The sequence below is a fragment of the Saccopteryx bilineata genome, chromosome 6 (assembly GCF_036850765.1).
Source record: "Saccopteryx bilineata isolate mSacBil1 chromosome 6, mSacBil1_pri_phased_curated, whole genome shotgun sequence".
Taxonomy (NCBI): Eukaryota; Metazoa; Chordata; class Mammalia; order Chiroptera; family Emballonuridae; genus Saccopteryx; species Saccopteryx bilineata.
The window spans coordinates 130,251,681-130,269,146 of record NC_089495.1 but is presented as its reverse complement, the minus strand read 5'-3'; the positions used below and the strand labels follow the sequence as shown (position 1 = coordinate 130,269,146).

Genomic DNA, 17,466 nt, shown 5'->3' with positions numbered 1-17,466 from the left:
AAGTGAAACTCTTCAGCTCATGCGCGCTTTTTCATTCTTGAGGAAAAGAATCTTCAGATTGGAAAAATGATAATTGGTGGTATGAGAGGACTTTAAAGCCCAGGATAGGTGGAGAGAGTACAGGAGGCTGCCCGTGGGCATTAAACCAGGTTCTGGTGAGTCACGCCCTAGTGTAATGCGTAAGGGTAGGTTGCCAAGCTCTGAGGAGGTTAGACGCATTGTAGGGAGTGGCCTGGTGCCTGAGGCACAGCAGGTGGGGAGGGGGTTTTAGTCCCAGATGAGATGTTTGTATGGATTATTAGCAAAAAATGGAAGAAATCATCTCTAGAAGCCTATCATGAATTGACCCAAAGTAAAAGTCACAGAAGGTCAGTGGTGGGATTCAAATAATTTAACAACTGGTTCTCTGCCCTAATGGCTGTCCTAAGTATAAAAAAACAACCACGATGTACCAAAAGCTAGTTTGTTATTGCATGCATTTAATACCTAAAGAAGAACAGTAAAAGAAGTTCACAAAAATAGATTATGAGAAAGAATTTTAAAGTATTAATACCTGACAAAAAATAAAAATGTTAAGATATTTTCATATTGCTTCTTTTATTTTTTTCTTTTTGGTATTTTTTCAAAGTTAGAAGCGAGGAGGCAGTCAGACTCCCGTATGCACCTGACCAGGATCCACCCTGCATGCCCACCAGGGGGCGATGCTCTGCCCATCTGGGGCGTCGCTCTGTTGCAACCAGGGCCATTCTAACACCTGAGGCAGAGGCCACAGAGCCATCCTCAGTGCCCGGGCCAACTTTGCTCCAATGGAGCCTTGGCTGCAGGAGGTGAAGAGAGAAAGAGGAAGGAGGGAGAAGGATGGAGAAGCAGATAGGCGCTTCTCCTGTGTGCCCTGACTGGGAATTGAACCTGGGACTTCTACACACCAGGCCGACGCTCTACTGCTGAGCCAACTGGCCAGGGCTTCCATATTGCTTCTTTTTTTTTTTTTTTTTTTTTTTAATATTTTTTTTCTTAAAGATTTTTTTATTTATTCATTATAGAGAGGAGAGAGGGGGGGGGGGAGGAGCAGGAAGCATCAACTCCCACATGTGCCCTGACCAGGCAAACCCAGGGTTTTGAACCGGTGACCTCAGCGTTTCCAGGTTGATGCTTTATCCACTGCGCCACCACAGGTCAGGCCCATATTGCTTCTTGATTGGCGTCCTCACTTACAATTTTTTTCACCTATGGACAGAATGCACATTACTACAGGCACTCAGAATACGCTGTTGCGCAGATAGATGAATATTAAAAAAAGAGTGAGGAATGTAAAATCTGTGATTTCCACACTGGGCAGCTGCCCAGGCGGCCACCTTAGAGAGAACCCTGATGACAAGTGCCATTTTAATTCATTTGCCAAACTCAACAAAAAAATTAAGTGTCGGTTCCACCGAACCGGTGTGAACCGGCTGAACCCCACCACTGCAAAAAGTGTGCCTTTTTGGGCTGCTCACAGCTGTGGCGGTGCCATGACCGGTGTATCTGGGTTTCAGCTAGACAGTTGGCCGAGCCCCTCATGGTGTTCGGATGGGTAAGGGTAGAGTCGGACAGCTCAGTAAGTGAATTAATGGCTCATCTGGCCCCAAAGAGAATATTGATGAAATCTCCCATCAGCCTGGAGTGAGGTCTCTAGTCATCTTGTCTGCCTCTCGCGGGCCATTTCATGCCAGCCACCTGTTCCTCCAGCCGCCAGCCGCCTCAGCCCAGCACAGGGTGCTTAACCAGTGGAGGACATAAACCAGTGGATAAACGCTTCCCTGGCGCCCTCCACGTGAACGGTCCTAAGAAAATTCAAGTGGAATGGGCGTCCGCTCACACTTGTGGCCGACTCAGTCACCCACCCACATCCAGGCCCACCTGCCAGCCTGTTCTCAGCCCTTCTGTCCTCCACGGCTGCTCCTGGGATTGTGGTCCCCAATAAACTGCGTGCAGGCTGGCGGGCTTGGCCTCCCGGTGACCCAGGCTGAAGCACACGACAGGACATCATAGGATACTTTTTCTCTTGGGTCGTCTGATGAACAAGTGACTTGAAACTGAGAGAGATAGCTGGCCGTCATCAATATCCAGAAAGATTCCTCAGCAAACTGAATCATTCTTAGAACCAGGTTAATAAGTAGATGAAACAACAACCTAGTCATATTCCAGAAAAGAGTAAAAGTGGAAGCCAAGCCTGTGAAAAGGAACCCATAGTCCTTATCCTCAGTTTATGGGCTGCTGGGAATATGGAATAACAGAATCCCCTAGTGAAAGTCACTTTTACTTAGAACATCGAAGGCATCCTTCCATCGCCTTTAGCCGCCCATGTTACTGAAGAGAGAGCTGCGTGTCTCTTTTTTAATCTGCCACCTTTGATGTGCGGTTCATTCTATGTCTGGTGGGTCCTCTGTGTAGTTTGGGGATAACTTTTTGAGAGGAGAAAGTGGTCAAAAATGTTTCTTTTTTTTTACTCTGACATTTTTAAACCTAAGGGGTCACCAGGGAAACTCCACAGGAGCAGAAAGAAGATTAATTTGTTAGTGTGGGGATTGGAGGAGGGGGCACAACTTCTGATTGGGGTGATGTGGGCAGGTTTTATTGCAGAGACCACAGTTAAAGGTGCACTAGGCTTTAATAGGTAGTCAAGGAAGGAAGGCTTCCTTGTTGCGAAAAGGGTGACCAAGCCAGCCGCAGAAGCGGTGGGGTCATGTCACAGAACCCGGTACATTGAGAAACTCTCTCTGTTAAGGCACTGTGAGTGTATCTCATCCAGGATAGAGTATCCTATTAGGTTTTTATATAGAAGGTGGAATCATGACTCCCTCCTTGATGTGTAGACATGTCAGCGGTGCATGGAGGGAAATTAAAGCAGTGACTCTTTCTCTGCCGACCGCTGGTGGGGTGCACATAGGGTAGAAAATTAAAGCATTTATTCTTTTTGGCTCGCATGCTGATAGCAGGCTGAACAAGCCCCATAAGCCCCCACAGTGCTACCTGTGAATCCCACTTCATTACACAGAACGTCCAGGCTGAGCCGTGGAAAAGCCAATCAGAAGTAGGAGACGTGTCCCTTCACCCTGGGCATCCTCCTCATTGTCTGCTTGTTTGACTTTCTCCCACCGAAGGGAGGGCATGTCTCAGCTTCAGTTCTTACCGTTCTCCAGCCATTGGACTGCTCCTTCCCGGAGTTTTTCCGTCTCCCTGCCGTTGACCTTAGCATCAGCATTGTGCTTCTGCTCAGAAATAACTGGTCAGCACGCACGATTGGTTTCTAATGCCCACGTTTCTGGCCTGTGTGTCTGCAACATGTGTCTCTGGCTCAATCAGAGTCCTTTCCTTGGCCCTGGCTGGTTGGTTCAGTGGTAGAGCATCAGCCCAGCATGTGGAAGTCCCAGGTTCAATTCCCGGTCAGGGCACACAGGAGAAATGACTATCTGCTGCTCCATACTTACCCCTCTCCCTTCTCTCTCTCTCTCTCTCTCTCTCTCTTTTCCTCTTCCTCACCTACAGCCATGACTTTATTGATTCCAGCGTGTTGGCTCCCAGCCCTAGGGATGGCTCTGGAGCCTATGCCTCAGGCACTAAAAATAGCTTGGTTGTGAGCATTGGCCCCAGATGGGCAGAGCATTAGCCCCAGATAGGGGTCTCCACGTGAATCCTGGTCAGAGCACATGTGGGAGTCTGTCTTATCTCCCCTCCTCTCACTTGAATTTTTTTAAAAAAAGAATCCTTTCCCTTGTGTTTCTTGTATGCTGGCCATTGGACACCCTGAGTAACTCTGCAGAGTAAAGGGGCTGTGTAGGGCTTTTACATGTCAGGTTAGTCAGAGACGGTCTAGTGGGGAAAGAGGACTTTTTTTCCCTATTTCTGAAAGAACAGGCATCACATTTGAATGTGGAAAGTTACCTTCTGCTTATGTGGGTATCCCTGTCCATCTCCATCTGATGGTTGCTCCTTTGAAAGTTAATGTCTTTTTCCCTCTGGCTGATTTTCTCTTTGCCTTTGATTTTTAGCATCATGTCTGTGATGTGCTTAGGTGAAGTTTTCTTTGTATTCATCCTGCTGGGGGAACTTGATTCCTTCTGATGGATTCCAGTTTTCTGTTGAAGGTCACCCATTGAAAGATGATTTTGAGAATGCCCTCAGAAAAAAGTCCCACAGCAATGGTGGAACGCAAGTCATTTTCTTTTTTTTCCTTTTCTCTCTAGAATTGTAGCTCCTTGATCCTGCTCATGCTCTGCACGCCAGTGCTTTCAAATGGCCACATCTGTGTTTTGTCCACTTTGAACAGGTCTCATCATGGCTAAACTCAGACCTCTCTGGCATGGACGGGCCTTTCAACAGCTTTGGGCTCTTTGACTTTCATGCGTGATCCTGATGAGTGATTTTATTGCTGGTTTTCTTTGCTAAAAGATTCTTCGTACAACGTCAGGTGGTTAACTCTTTTCACAGACCAGCATGAAATTTCTGGTGGACCGGCACCGGTCTGCAGGCTGGTGGTTGAGAAATACTGCTACTCCCTTCCTCCTCCATCTAATTTAGAAAAACCAGCCTATGGTCCTGGCTGGTTGGCTTAGTGGTAGAGCATTGGCCTGGTGTATGGACGTCCTGGTTCAATTCCCGGTCAGGGCACACAGGAGAAGCAACCATCGACTTCTCTGCCCCTCACTCTCCCTCTTCTCTCTGTCTCTATCTCTCTCTCTCTTCCTCTCTTCCCCTCCTGCAGCCATGGCTTGGTTGGAGCAAGTTGGCCCCAGGTGCTGAGAATGGCTCCATGGTCTCCACCTCGGGTGCTTAAATAGATCGGTTGCCAAGCAATGGAGCAATGCCCCAAATGAGCAGAGCATCACCGGGTAGGAGGCTTGCCTGGTGGATCCCAATCCGGGCACATGTGGGAATCTGTCTCTCTGCCTCCCTACTTCTCACTTAAGAGAAAAAAATAATAAAATTAATAATAAAACCCAGCTCCCCCATATTCTGTACTAAACTTCCTAGGGTCACAATCAGAGGTTCCCAGAGGAGATCCAGGTAGGAGTAGCAGCCCGTTCACACTGCTACACCGTCCCCAGGTGCTCTAAGTACCAGGTACACAGACAGTAGGGATATTTTTGCAGTACGTGATGCTGGCTGTGGTTCAAAAACATTCATCCATTTGTGGTGCAAATTGATTGGTTTGTGAATTGTTTCCCTGCATGTCATTGGGTGGGCTAGACTCCCGCCTCTTCCCAGTTCTCTGCTAGTTCATCCAGCTGATAGATGGACTCAGGACAGAGCTGGTCAGACTGAGACGGTACAGAGACTAATTAATGAGATCCCTGAACCCACCAGGCACTTACATAAGTCATTTTAAGTCAAGGCAAAATCCTCATATTAGAGGCACACACAGGCACGGAATTATTAATCCTGGTCTAATTGGGAGCTCCAAGTTCCTGTCATTTTCTCATTTCTTTTCGTTATCAACTTAAGAGGCATTTTTGGAATATATTGAGTGAGAAAAGAATTATTTTCTTAATGAAAAATAATACTAAACCCGGGAAACAACCAATGAAAGAAAAAGTGGAACAACAGATGAATGCTTCCTTTCCCCCTCCCCTCTATCTCCCTTCTCTCTCTCTTTCTCTAAAAATTTATCAATAAATAAAAAATTAAAACTCGGTTGGTTAGAGCATCATCCCAAGGTGCAGAGGTTGCCAGTTCAGTCCCCAGTCTGTCTCTCTCTCCCTCTCTCATAAATTAATAAAATAATACTAAAAAGAATTTTTAAAAATATGCACTTTGCTGTCCTAGATCCTTGATATGGAAATTTTTTTTTGCTTATTGCTCTTTGCCTCTTTTCCATTTATATATATTTTATATCATTACAATGTGTAATTTTATAATCTGCATTTTTTACTGCCATAAACCTCTTTTTTTTTTTTTTTTTTTTGCTGCAACAGTCTCCATAATCATGCTATTTGCTATTTCTCATCAGTTTGATGCCAATACTAAACAAATTACCTTTTGTTGGGGGTGGATATTTTTCCAGATTTCAGTCTTAGAAATAGTACCACATTGCACCTCGTTGATCCAAAAATCCCACACCTAAAATCTTAGTGTAAATAACTCAACAAAGAATAAGCAAGTACTCAGAGGATATGGATTTTTTTTTTTTTTTTTTGTATTTTTCTGAAGCTAGAAACTGGGAGAGACAGTCAGACAGACTCCCACATGCGCCCGACCGGGATCCACCCGGCACGCCCACCAGGGGGCGAAGCTCTACCCACCAGGGGGCGATGATCTGCCCCTGGGGGGGGGGTTGCTCTGCCGCAACCAGAGCCACTCTAGCGCCTGGGGCAGAGGCCAAGGAGCCATCCCCAGTGCCCAGGCCATCTTTGCTCCAATGGAGCCTTGGCTGCGGGAGGGGAAGAGAGAGACAGAGAGGAAGGAGAGGGGGAGGGGTGGAGAAGCAGATGGGCGTTTCTCCTGTGTGCCCTGACCAGGAATCAAACCCGGGACTTCCACACGCCAGGCCGACGCTCTACCACTGAGCCAACTGGCCAGGGCCGGATATGGATATTTTAGTGAGTCCTGATACATGCTGCAGCTCAAAAAAATATTCTAACAATTTTTGGTGCCTCCATTGGTTTTAGAGCTGCACAGTTATTAGGTGCTAGAACGAAAAAGTATTGGATTATCTAGTAGCTGGAGACGATGCTCTCGATTTGCTTTGAGATGTGGTCTTTCGGCTCTCTTCATGATGTTAAACCATTTTCCCTAGTTGCTCTCTGTAGTTAGAGGACCATTTACAGCAGTGGCCCCCAACCCCCAGGCCGTGGACTGGTACCAGTCCATGGGCCATTTGGTACCAGTCCGCAGAGAAAGAATAAATAACTTACATTATTTCCGCTTTATTTATATTTAAGTCTGAATGATGTTTTATTTTTTAAAAATGACCAGATTCCCTCTGTTACATCCATCTAAGACTCACTCTTGACACTTGTCTCGGTCACATGTTACATTTATCTGTCCCACCCTAAAGGCTGGTCCGTGAAAATATTTTCTGACATTAAACCGGTCCATGGCCCAAAAAAGGTTGGGGACCACTGATTTATAGCACTGGAATTTTGGCTTTTAATAAACCATCTCTCCCCTCCCCCCATCAGTTGGCTTAGTGGTAGAGCATCAGCTGGGTGTGTAGAAGTCCTGGGTTCGATTCCTGGTCAGGGCACACAGCAGCAGTGACCATCTGCTCCTGCTCTCTCTCTCTCCCTCCCTCCCTCCCTCCCTCCCTCCCTCCTTCCCTTCCTTCCTCTCCCACAGTCATGGCTCAAATGAGCGAGTTGGCCCCAGGCACTAAGTATGGCTCCATGGCCTCTGCCTCAGGCGCTGAAATAGCTTGGTTGCCAAGCAACAGAATAGCCATCCCAGATGGGCAGAGCCCTCTCGTGGGCTTGCTGGTTAGATCCCAGTTGGGGCACATGTGGGAGTCTGTTTTTGCCTCCCCGCCTCTTGTTTAATTAAAAAAATAAAATAAACCATCCCTTCTGATGCCTTCTTCACCTGCCATGGGTTCCCAAGGGTGTTCATCACAGGGGGGAGGGGGGATCAGTGAAATGGCATATGCAAATGTGATCTGAATAGGGGCTGACCCATCAACGGTAGGCAGGGGTCTCTCTCTGAAAAATACAAAAGCACATATCAACTGTGTTATTCATACCTTGTCTTTCTCAGCCTGGGGGGTGGGGGTGGGGGGGGAAGTATGGGAACGTTTGCCTGTGTGTTGTTATTGAACATATGAAAAAAATTTTCACCTCAAGGAAACTGATAGAACCTTGGTTCTATCAACGAAGAACCCCGTGTCAGAAAAAATAACCTCTGAAGTTTAATTCTTTTTTTTTTTTTTTTTTTTTTTTTGTATTTTTCTGAAGCTGGAAACGGGGAGAGACAGTCAGACAGACTCCCTCATGCGCCCGACCGGGATCCACCTGGCACGCCCACCAGGGGGCAACGCTCTGCCCACCAGGGGGCAACGCTCTGCCCACCAGGGGGCGATGCTCTGCCCCTCCGGGGCATCGCTCTGTTGCAACCAGAGCCACTCCAGCCCCTGGGGCAGAGGCCAAGGAGCCATCCCCAGTGCCCTGGCCATCTTTGCTCCAATGGAGCCTCGCTGCGGGAGGGGAAGAGAGAGACAGAGAGGAAGGAGAGGGGGAGGGGTGGAGAAGCAGATGGGCGCTTCTCCTGTGTGCCCTGGCTGGGAATCGAACCCGGGACTTCTGCACACCAGGCCGACGCTCTACCACCAAGCCAACTGGCCAGGGCTGAAGTTTAATTCTTTTATGTAGTTTTTTTTGAGAGAGAGAGAGAGACAGAAAGGGAGAGAGAAGAGAGAGAGACAAGGGGGGAGGAGCTGGAAGCATCAACTCCCATATGTGCCTTGACCAGGCAAGCCCAGGGTTTCGAACCGGCGACCTCAGCATTTCCAGGTTGATGCTTTATCCACTGCGCCACCACAGGTCAGGCTTTTATGTAGTTTTAATTCCTTTACAAAGCCTCTGTAAATACAGGAGTCTTTCTCAACAATAAGAAAAAAACCTTTTTCTGCCCTGGCCAGTTGGCTCAGCAGTAAAGCGTCGGCTCAGTCTGTGGAAGTCCCGGGTTCGATTCCTGGTCAGAGCACACAGGAGAAGTGCCCATATGCTTCTCTACCCCTCCCCCTCTCCTTTCTCTCTGTCCCTCTCTTCCCCCTTCCACAGCCAAGGCTCCACTGAAACAAAGTTGGCCTGGGTGGTGAGGATGGTTCCATGGCCTCCGCCTCAGACACTAGAATGACTCTGATTGCTGTGGAGCAACACCCCAGATGGGCAGAGCATCGCCCCCTGGTAGGCATGCCGGGTGGATCCTGGTTGGGCGCATGCGCGAGTCTGTCTGCCTCTCCCCCATCCCCTCACCCCCACTTCTCGCTTTGAAAAAATACAAAAAAAAGTACCCCCCCCAAAATTTTTTTCCTGAAGTGAATTGTCTCGTTTTCAGAAAATAATCTCCAGCCCTTTTCTGCCTTTATATATGCTACAGAAGCATGTTTTACTGATGTTAATAAATGCAGTTACATTCAGTTGATCAAATTTAGAAAGCTTACCGTTGAAGATAACTGATGAGTTTTGGTTGAATATTTTGTGGAAGGTACTTTTCTCTCTGACGAATGGAATTTAAAAGTATGTGTTTTTTTATTTTCCTTCAGGTTAAAAAGGCCTTCTTTGCCTTAGTAGCCAATGGTGTTCGAGCGGCGCCTCTGTGGGAAAGTAAAAAACAAAGTTTTGTAGGTAAGCATGTGTCCCTGAAGGAAAATCTGAAATGGGGAACTTGCAAAGCAGATGACCCAAGGCATTTTAGTAGGTGCTGGTTGGAATCCACTCGAATATCCATGTTACCAAATTTAGGCACGTTCTTGCTTGGACGTCCAGGTAAGGTAGGGCCGCTAGTAAGTTAACAAGCATGCACCTCCTACTACAGAGTTTCTATGGATTCCGTACCTTACTGTCTCAGGAGGATCTTGCATGCCAGTTCCCGTGAGCCCAGGGACCGGGGTCCGAGGGGGAGGCCATGGTCAGGTATCTGTCTGTTGGCCACCTTGGTTCACATTTGCACATCTGTGGTCTTCCCCAGATTCCTTGTGGGTAGACACCTTTTGACGAGGCAAGCAAAAGGATGTAAAAGTGATTGCTGCCTTAGCTAAGTCGTGATTATGCTGTTCAAGAACATCATGTAACTTAACACTACCTAAACTCCTTAATTTCACATCTTGGAAGTCACTGCAGATAGTGGCTGTCATTCCCTGTCGGTATGCCTCTCCTTTCTGGGAAGTGACCTGTGTGTGACTGCCTCCCCCTCCCAGTTCCAGTTTCCTTGGTTACAGTTTTATCTCTGTAGTCCTGGCATCTGGCCCATAGCAGGCACTTAATGTGTAATGACCTGTAACACCGTTTTTTCCAAAATGCTTTTCAGGAAACAGTCCAAGTGCCCCCAGAGGTTGATGCCTCGGACAACTTCTGGAATACTTTTATTTTTAAGTACCTTAAATGATTTACATGTAGCTGCAGGTCTTTTGTGGTGTTTGACGACCATCAGTTTTCTCTTACTGGGTTGCCAACTCCCATAATTCCAGTTACTATTGGGTTAAATTTCAACTAAATGTGTGAATCTCCATGTGCTGTAGAGAATTAGCAGATTAATAGCTTTAAATAATATATTAGATTGTGCTTGATATGTATATGGTGGAAGCTTTTCTAGTAGCTGTTCCAGGCTTGCCTGTCATTTGAAATTTTTCTTTTTGTGTTTTTTAAGAGTTTCCTATTTAATATGTTGTTCTTTGTTTACAGGAATGCTAACCATTACAGATTTTATAAATATACTACATAGATACTATAAATCACCCATGGTAAGTGCCAGAAATCCTCATGTCAGTGATTGGAGCTGCGGTCTGTGCATGTGTGTACGGATTGTGTGTGTGTGCATTTTAAAGTTTTGATGGGGGAGGTGGTTTGGAACAGCGGCGGAGCTGGTGGTTGATTTTGCCAAATATATGCAATGCACAGGGAATCTCTGTATACTTCGGTCATAAATTTGAGAAGGCCATCTCGTGAAAAATAAAAGGTGATGGCTTCTATATCAGCTCTCAGGAATTCCCAAGTAGTGGAATTCTGTGTGTTTACTTACTGCCTAGGTGTGCTGTAGGTCTAGCTGAATGCATGACGTCAAACATCATTGTGGGCACGTGGCCGTGTTAAGACACAACCTGGACCCTTGCGTGAAGGTGGCCCCTCCCACCACTCTCGCCCAGGTGGCTGTCATCAGGGACAGCCTCACTCTCTTTTTTCTTATGTGAGAAGTGGACAGATGGACTCCCGCATGCGCCCCAACAGGGATCCACCTGGCAAGTCCCCTATGAGGCGATGCTCTGCCCATCTGGGACTGTTGCTCTGTTGCTCAGCAACTGAGCTATTTTAATACCTGAGATGAGGCCGTGGAGACATCCTCAACACTTGGGATCAACTTGCTCAAACCATTTGAGCCATGGCTGTGGGTGGAGAAGACAGAGAGAGAGAGAGATGAGGGAAAGGGAGGGGTAGAGAAGCAGATGGTCGCTTCTCCTGTGTGCCCTGACCAGGAATTGATCTTGAGACATCCACATGCCAGGCCAATGCTCTACCGCTGAGCAAACCAGCCAGGGCCCAGCCTCACTCTTTGAGATAGGAATGCCCCCAGGACTTGCCTTCATGGCCTATTGATGGGAATATGGCTTCATGTACTTACCCTGAAATGTTATAACAAGAACTGTATGTAGTCTGTGGTTTTAAAGAAGTAAAAATTAAAATGGAAGAAATTCCATCTCTGACAGTTTCCCTGCTAGTTAAAAAAAATAAAGGCTGCTACTGGTTAAATTTCATGGCAGAACATCCTGGTCCCTGGTCCCTGGTCCTACTGTATCAGAAAATTTCAAATTAATGAAAATATATTAAACTGCTTTATTACGTTTTAAATTGATAGGATATTTATCTTCAAAGACAGAGAGCATTTTGTTTCCATTTGTATTTCCAGTGTTGAATTATCTCATTTCCATCTGCTGAATTCTAGGATTCAGCAGCACTTACGAAATCATTTTTCTTACGTGAGGGTAACATTTGTAAATAAGAATTTCTCTTCTTTTCAGGTACAGATTTATGAATTAGAGGAACATAAGATCGAAACTTGGAGGGGTAAGTACTGTTGGGTGTTTAACATCTTTTAATACGGAGGGGCATGTTCTACTTAGTGTATAAAAGGTTTTAATTTTACAGATCCTTTTCTGTAAAAGGATCCTTTCCTGCTCAATGATAAACTACATTACAACATTGATTTCTACCTTAGTGTTGATAGTATGCCATACTCCTATGAATAGTATCTGTTCCGTTTAACAGAAGTTTATAGAGAACGTGTAGCAGGCCTTGAAACTAAGGCTAAGCACGTGAAGATGAGGGTGCTCACCAGCGCCCACACCTCTGTAGTGCCACCATTCAGTTCGGAAGTATTATCAGCCCCTCTAAAAAATAAATTTGCCTTTGTTTAGAAAGTGCACCACTGGAATGCCTAAGATGAACAAAAGCAAGGATCTGTTTTTATTTACACGTAGTAATTATTTCTTTACCTATTATGGAGAAACAGAACAAGGGAACCTTAAACTAGATGGCTGGTCTCAGATAACATGACGATAACGTCAAGATTGCGTCCTCCTGTTTGTAACGTTGATGTCCCCTCTTGACAATCACACCACCCTTTTCTGAAAAGGACCCATTTTCTTAAATTCCAGTTTGCACGACTGTGAGACTGTTCCGTGTTTATGAGGCCCATCATGCTGGATTGGGGTAGGGGGTGGCCAAGGACTGTCCACAGGAATACCATAGATACAAGCCTGGCGGGAAATGCTGAGGAGGGACTTTATAGGTGTTTGGGGAAGGTGGCTGCAGAGAAATGGAGGGGCCAGTTGAAGGAAAATTTTGAATTCAGAATTGAAATTTTTGCTTTATACTTTCCATGATCCACTTGGTATGATAAAAAGACTAGCGGAGAAATCTGAACGTCCATCAGAACTCTCTAAAGGGCTAGGGGACTTGGAATTCCATGTGATTTAGACATTTGATTGTGTGGCATATTGATTTAAGATGGCTTTAACAATTCAAGCTAAACAGCATCGGCCTGGGGTCCAGATCTTAGCTCTCTCTGCCTGTTATGAAATGGGCATGCAGGGGTGGGCAAAAGGTTTACAGTTGTGAGTACACGGAAAAGTTTACCTTTGTATTGTTATTTATTAATCGTTATTTATTTGTATCATGACTGTAAACATTTTGTGCACCCCTGTGTAACTTAACACCAAGACAGTTACTTTGTATCAAATTCTACTATATAATAGACCAGGTTTAAGCATATTTACATTTTGATGTTACATGGTTGTTCAGTAGTAATAATAATGTTGAGCCATCCTTGAATGCCTTCTGTACGGAAACTGCAGTGAATAAATCCATTGATCTTTACAAAGATAATTTCCACATACTAGAAAGATCCTCAGAGTGCTGTGAACTTTGAGCATTAGTTTGGTAAAATAAAAATTAAAAACATTTAAGCTTTGTTATACATTTTATTTTTTAACTTACGGAAATTATACTGCTCATAAACATATGGGGATATTTTATCACTTCATATTCATTTTGAGATATCCCCTAATGTTTGTGAGCAGTAAAGTTTCAAAGGGTTTCATTAATGTCGCTTCTCTTGAGGGTAGTAGTAACGTGGCATCATTCTAGCGCCCTCTGCTGGTGTTGCTTTTATCAGATTTCTTCTCATCTTGACAGCATTTCTTATGATACTGTTTTTAAATATTTAATTTCCCCACAAAGGCAACAACATCCTGCAGACAGTTGGGGGTTGTTTAAAATGGACATAACTGTAAGCACCACGATAGTATTCAGCGAATTAAATTTGATCTGGGTTTTCAATCTAATTATTATCCATAAATGGCAGGGTATTTTAATTTATGTAATAATGGCAAATGCGTTACTAATTACCTATTTCTTTCCGTAAATACAGAGCTTTATTTACAAGAAACATTTAAGCCTTTAGTGAACATATCTCCGGATGCAAGGTAAAACTTACGAAGTTTTTCTACTTTGAAAACGTTCATTCTGATTCATCTGTTTTGTTACCGTGGTTGATTGAGGGATAGATTTTCTTTTTTAAATGTAGAGAGGGGCCAGCCTCCTTCATTTCAGCTATGTAATTCATTATATCTAGAAGCAATAGAAATGACAGCCACTGTTGGTACAAAGGATCGATAGCAGACTAGGGAGATGGCCATAGTGAACAGTTTTAAAATCCAAATCACCTGCAGAAGAAACCCTCAGGGGAGTTCATTGAAACCACAGATGCCTGGGCTCTCCCCCGACCCATGAAACTAGTCTGCAGAGACTAGTGCCCAGGAATGTGCATTAAACCACACCCCCAATGGTTCTGACGTACCCCGAAGCTGAAAAATCAGTCTCTATTAGACATCGGTATGGAGTTGGGTCAGAAGAAGGGGCTGCTCTCTTGGAAGACGGCTAGCCCATACATTTTGATCTAAGCCTTCTGGGGGGCGACTCCTACGTATACTTTTTTTTAAGTTCTATTTTTCTGAAGTGAGAAGCAGGGAGGCAGACAGACAGACTCCCATATGCGCCCTACCGGGATTCACCCAGCATGCCCACCAGAGGGTGATGCTCTCTGCCCTTCACGGGAGTTGCTCCACTGCATCCAGAGCCATTCGAGCACCTGAGGCAGAAGCCATGGAGCCATACTCATCGCCCAGGCCAACTTTGCTCCAGTGGAGCCTTGGCTGCAGGAGGGGAAGAGAGAGATAGAGAGGAAGGAGAGGGGGAGGGGTGGAGAAGCAGATGGGTGCTCTGGCTGGAAATCAAACCTGGGACTTTCATACGCCAGGTCAATGCTCTACCACTGAGCCAGCCGACCAGGGCCACTGTTTTTTATTGCATTTGTATGAATGCATTCATAACTCTAGAACACAAGTGAGAAAAAAGTGGAATATTGATTTTTTATATCTTATATTCAAGTCCCAGTAAACACCTACACCCACCACACCTCCTGGATGGCAGTCACGAGAGAGGCTAGAGCTGTCCAGAAGTGGTCAGCCCAGCCAGTCCAGGGCCCCCACCACTGCTGCCTCTGTTGCTAATGGTTTCTGTTAGCTTTCCTGGGGGTCAGCGTCCGTCATTGCTCAAAGGAAAGCACTAACTGTGCTATTAAAACCTGGCTAGAGGTTTGTAGCTCACAGTTGTATTTGAGAGTAACACAGATTATGAAAATAAATAAATAAAAATATTTACTGAGCTCTCCAATTAAAAAACATTTTTTTTCCAAAACACTGTTTTAAGTCGGTCAACCTCTTAGGGTTATAATATGCAAAAACTTTGAAAGCAGGGGTGGTTCAGAGCTTTCTGATTTTTTTCCTTAAAGTCTCCTAACAATTTGGCTCTTCCCACAGCCTCTTCGATGCTGTATACTCATTGATCAAAAATAAAATCCACAGACTGCCAGTTATTGACCCTATCAGTGGGAACGCACTTTATATTCTTACCCACAAAAGAATCCTCAAGTTCCTGCAGCTTTTTGTAAGTAGTTTTTCATGTTTCTGAAGACATCGTTGCCTCTATTTTAACTTAATTTACTCCAAGCAAAATGGGTCCTGTTTCCCTCAGTAGAAGAAATTGTTTGTTTTGAGGTTCTCCCTCTCTCCACTTCAGTTTCTCGACTTGACTGCTGTTTGAATTGTACGTCCTCAAAGTTGATTCCAGTGGAAAAGCAATCACCTTGCAGGGCAAGTGTCAAAATAATAGCCACACATGGAGTTCTGTATTTCAATTAGACTGTTTTGTCGCCTAAATAGAGCGGAAAATAAATGTCGAGGGGAAATAGAGCAACTTTGCAAGTCGGTCTAATTAAGGAACGATCACCCAAGATAAACTGGCCAATGTTTATAGCAGATTGCCTTACGATGCTTTGTTGGGGGCCATAGTTTTGGAAACATAGACACAGAAAGTACTGTCCCCAGAATTAGATGATGATGATTTACTGCAGCAGAGTGAGAGGAAAACCTAAAGCAGATAAAATTTTGGCAAGAGAATACCATGTTGGTCCAAATTAAGCCCATCAGAGGAAGACAGGTACCACACGATTTCAGTCGTCTGTGGAATGGAATGAACAAGCTGAATTAACAAGCAAGACAGAAATGGACTTGTACATACTCTGAGAACAAGCTGACAGGTGTTGGAGGGGTGGGGGATAGAGTTAAAACAGGACTGGGAAACGGGGAAGAACTCAGGGACAGGGACAGCAGTGTGGGGAGGTGGAGGAGGGTATGTAGGAGGACAAATGGCGATGGACGGAGACTTCACTTGGGAGGGTGAACACACAGTAAGATGTACAGAGATGAGTCGTAGAGTGAGGCACCTGAAATCTGTAAAATTACGTTAACCAGTGTCACCCCAATAAAATTCAATGTAATAAAGGAGGGGGGTGCTGTATTCTCCTTAAGTTTTCTCAGCTGCATTTGAAACGAGACGATGTCATAACCACACAAAACATAGACCCCGTTTGCTCAGCGGGTCACAGGAAGGCTCAGGGGGACCCACGTGTTCATGAGAGGTCTTTCCATTTTTCCTCTTAACAATAAGCACTGAATTCGGTGTGTGTGTTTGTTTGTTTGTTTTTAAGGACACACATCGAATTTGAGGTTACAGGTAATTTAGTCAGCTAGTACAAGTAGACGGCCTCCATCACTGTTCAAAAGAGATCACTAGAAGAGTTTGTCTGTTGTGTGTTTTAAAGAAGTTAATAGACATTAAAAATGTGCATCAGGTTAGCTCTCCCATCCCCTGTCCCACAGCTCCAGATCAGGCGACGGAAGGCATTCTGGTGTGTGTTGGAAATAGCCCCGAGCCACCACGCGGAAAAGTCCACCCACCTCTGCTGGACAGAGCTCGGAGTGTTTAGTTACTGGGAGAAACTCCTGTCCATCAAACCAGTCCCCAGGTTTAATCGCTTACATAGAAAAGTAATACTCTTCATGTTTAATGCTAAGGAAAAAGGTGGGAAGGAGAGGAGTCATTGACCAAAAACAAAAAGGCTGAGGTTTGGTAGAAAGTCCAGGGAAGGAGGAAGAGGAGGAGGAGGGACGGGTGGATGTTGCTGGTTCATCTTGACCTTGATGTGGGCTGGGAATGCAGTCGCCTTTAGTCCTGAGCTATAATGACCAGGACGCAGTGGGCAGGAACGGCGCACAGTGCCAGGCTCGCAGCCCGCTTACCCCTTAGAGAAAAGCATTTTCAAGTACTAGTAAATCGCGAGAGCTAAGTCCTGTTCAGCGTTTATGGTCAGTCTAGCACTTCACATGATAAGTCTAATCCTCGCCACCAGCCTCTCAGGTAGGTTTTTTTTATTAATCCCATATTATAGGTGCTGAAATCGAGAGGGGTTGAGGAACTGCCATGGTCACTGCCATGGTCAGTCTGACCCAGCAGCCTCCCCCACCCCCACGCTTGCACCCAGATACCTGGTTCCAAGGTTTCCCGGGTCTCCCGGATGTGAAGTGTTCGGGTTCCAGCCCATTCCTATGGCGGAAGCCGCAGCAGAGGACAGCAGTTTAAGATGGACCTTGAGTGTTCTTTCTCTTCTATAAGAAGTAGAGGAGGTTGCCTCTTCTGCTGGTACCACTTTAGATTTGGGCCAAGATAGTCATCAGAATCAGGCTATTAGAAGAGCGGAATAGCTGGAGATTTTCAGCTAAAAATGACAGAAATTTAAAGACATTTTAGAACCTGGTTTTTACTGAATGGTGAGTTCGTTTTCTGAGAAAAAAGAGCGTCCCCCCTTGGAGACATTTGACAG

At 45.3% G+C, this 17,466-nt stretch overlaps 1 protein-coding gene across 7 annotated transcripts in view; it reads left to right on the top strand.

Moving 5' to 3' along the window:
• PRKAG2 (protein kinase AMP-activated non-catalytic subunit gamma 2) overlaps positions 1-17,466 on the top strand; it is a 200,514-nt gene that overhangs the window by 161,831 nt on the left and 21,217 nt on the right. For all 7 annotated transcript variants that reach the window (XM_066237433.1, XM_066237432.1, XM_066237434.1 and 4 more), the window contains 5 exons: positions 9,236-9,317; positions 10,374-10,432; positions 11,705-11,750; positions 13,615-13,669; positions 15,065-15,191. In XM_066237433.1, coding sequence (XP_066093530.1) covers positions 9,236-9,317; positions 10,374-10,432; positions 11,705-11,750; positions 13,615-13,669; positions 15,065-15,191 — 369 coding nt within the window. The remainder of the gene's footprint in view (positions 1-9,235; positions 9,318-10,373; positions 10,433-11,704; positions 11,751-13,614; positions 13,670-15,064; positions 15,192-17,466) is intronic.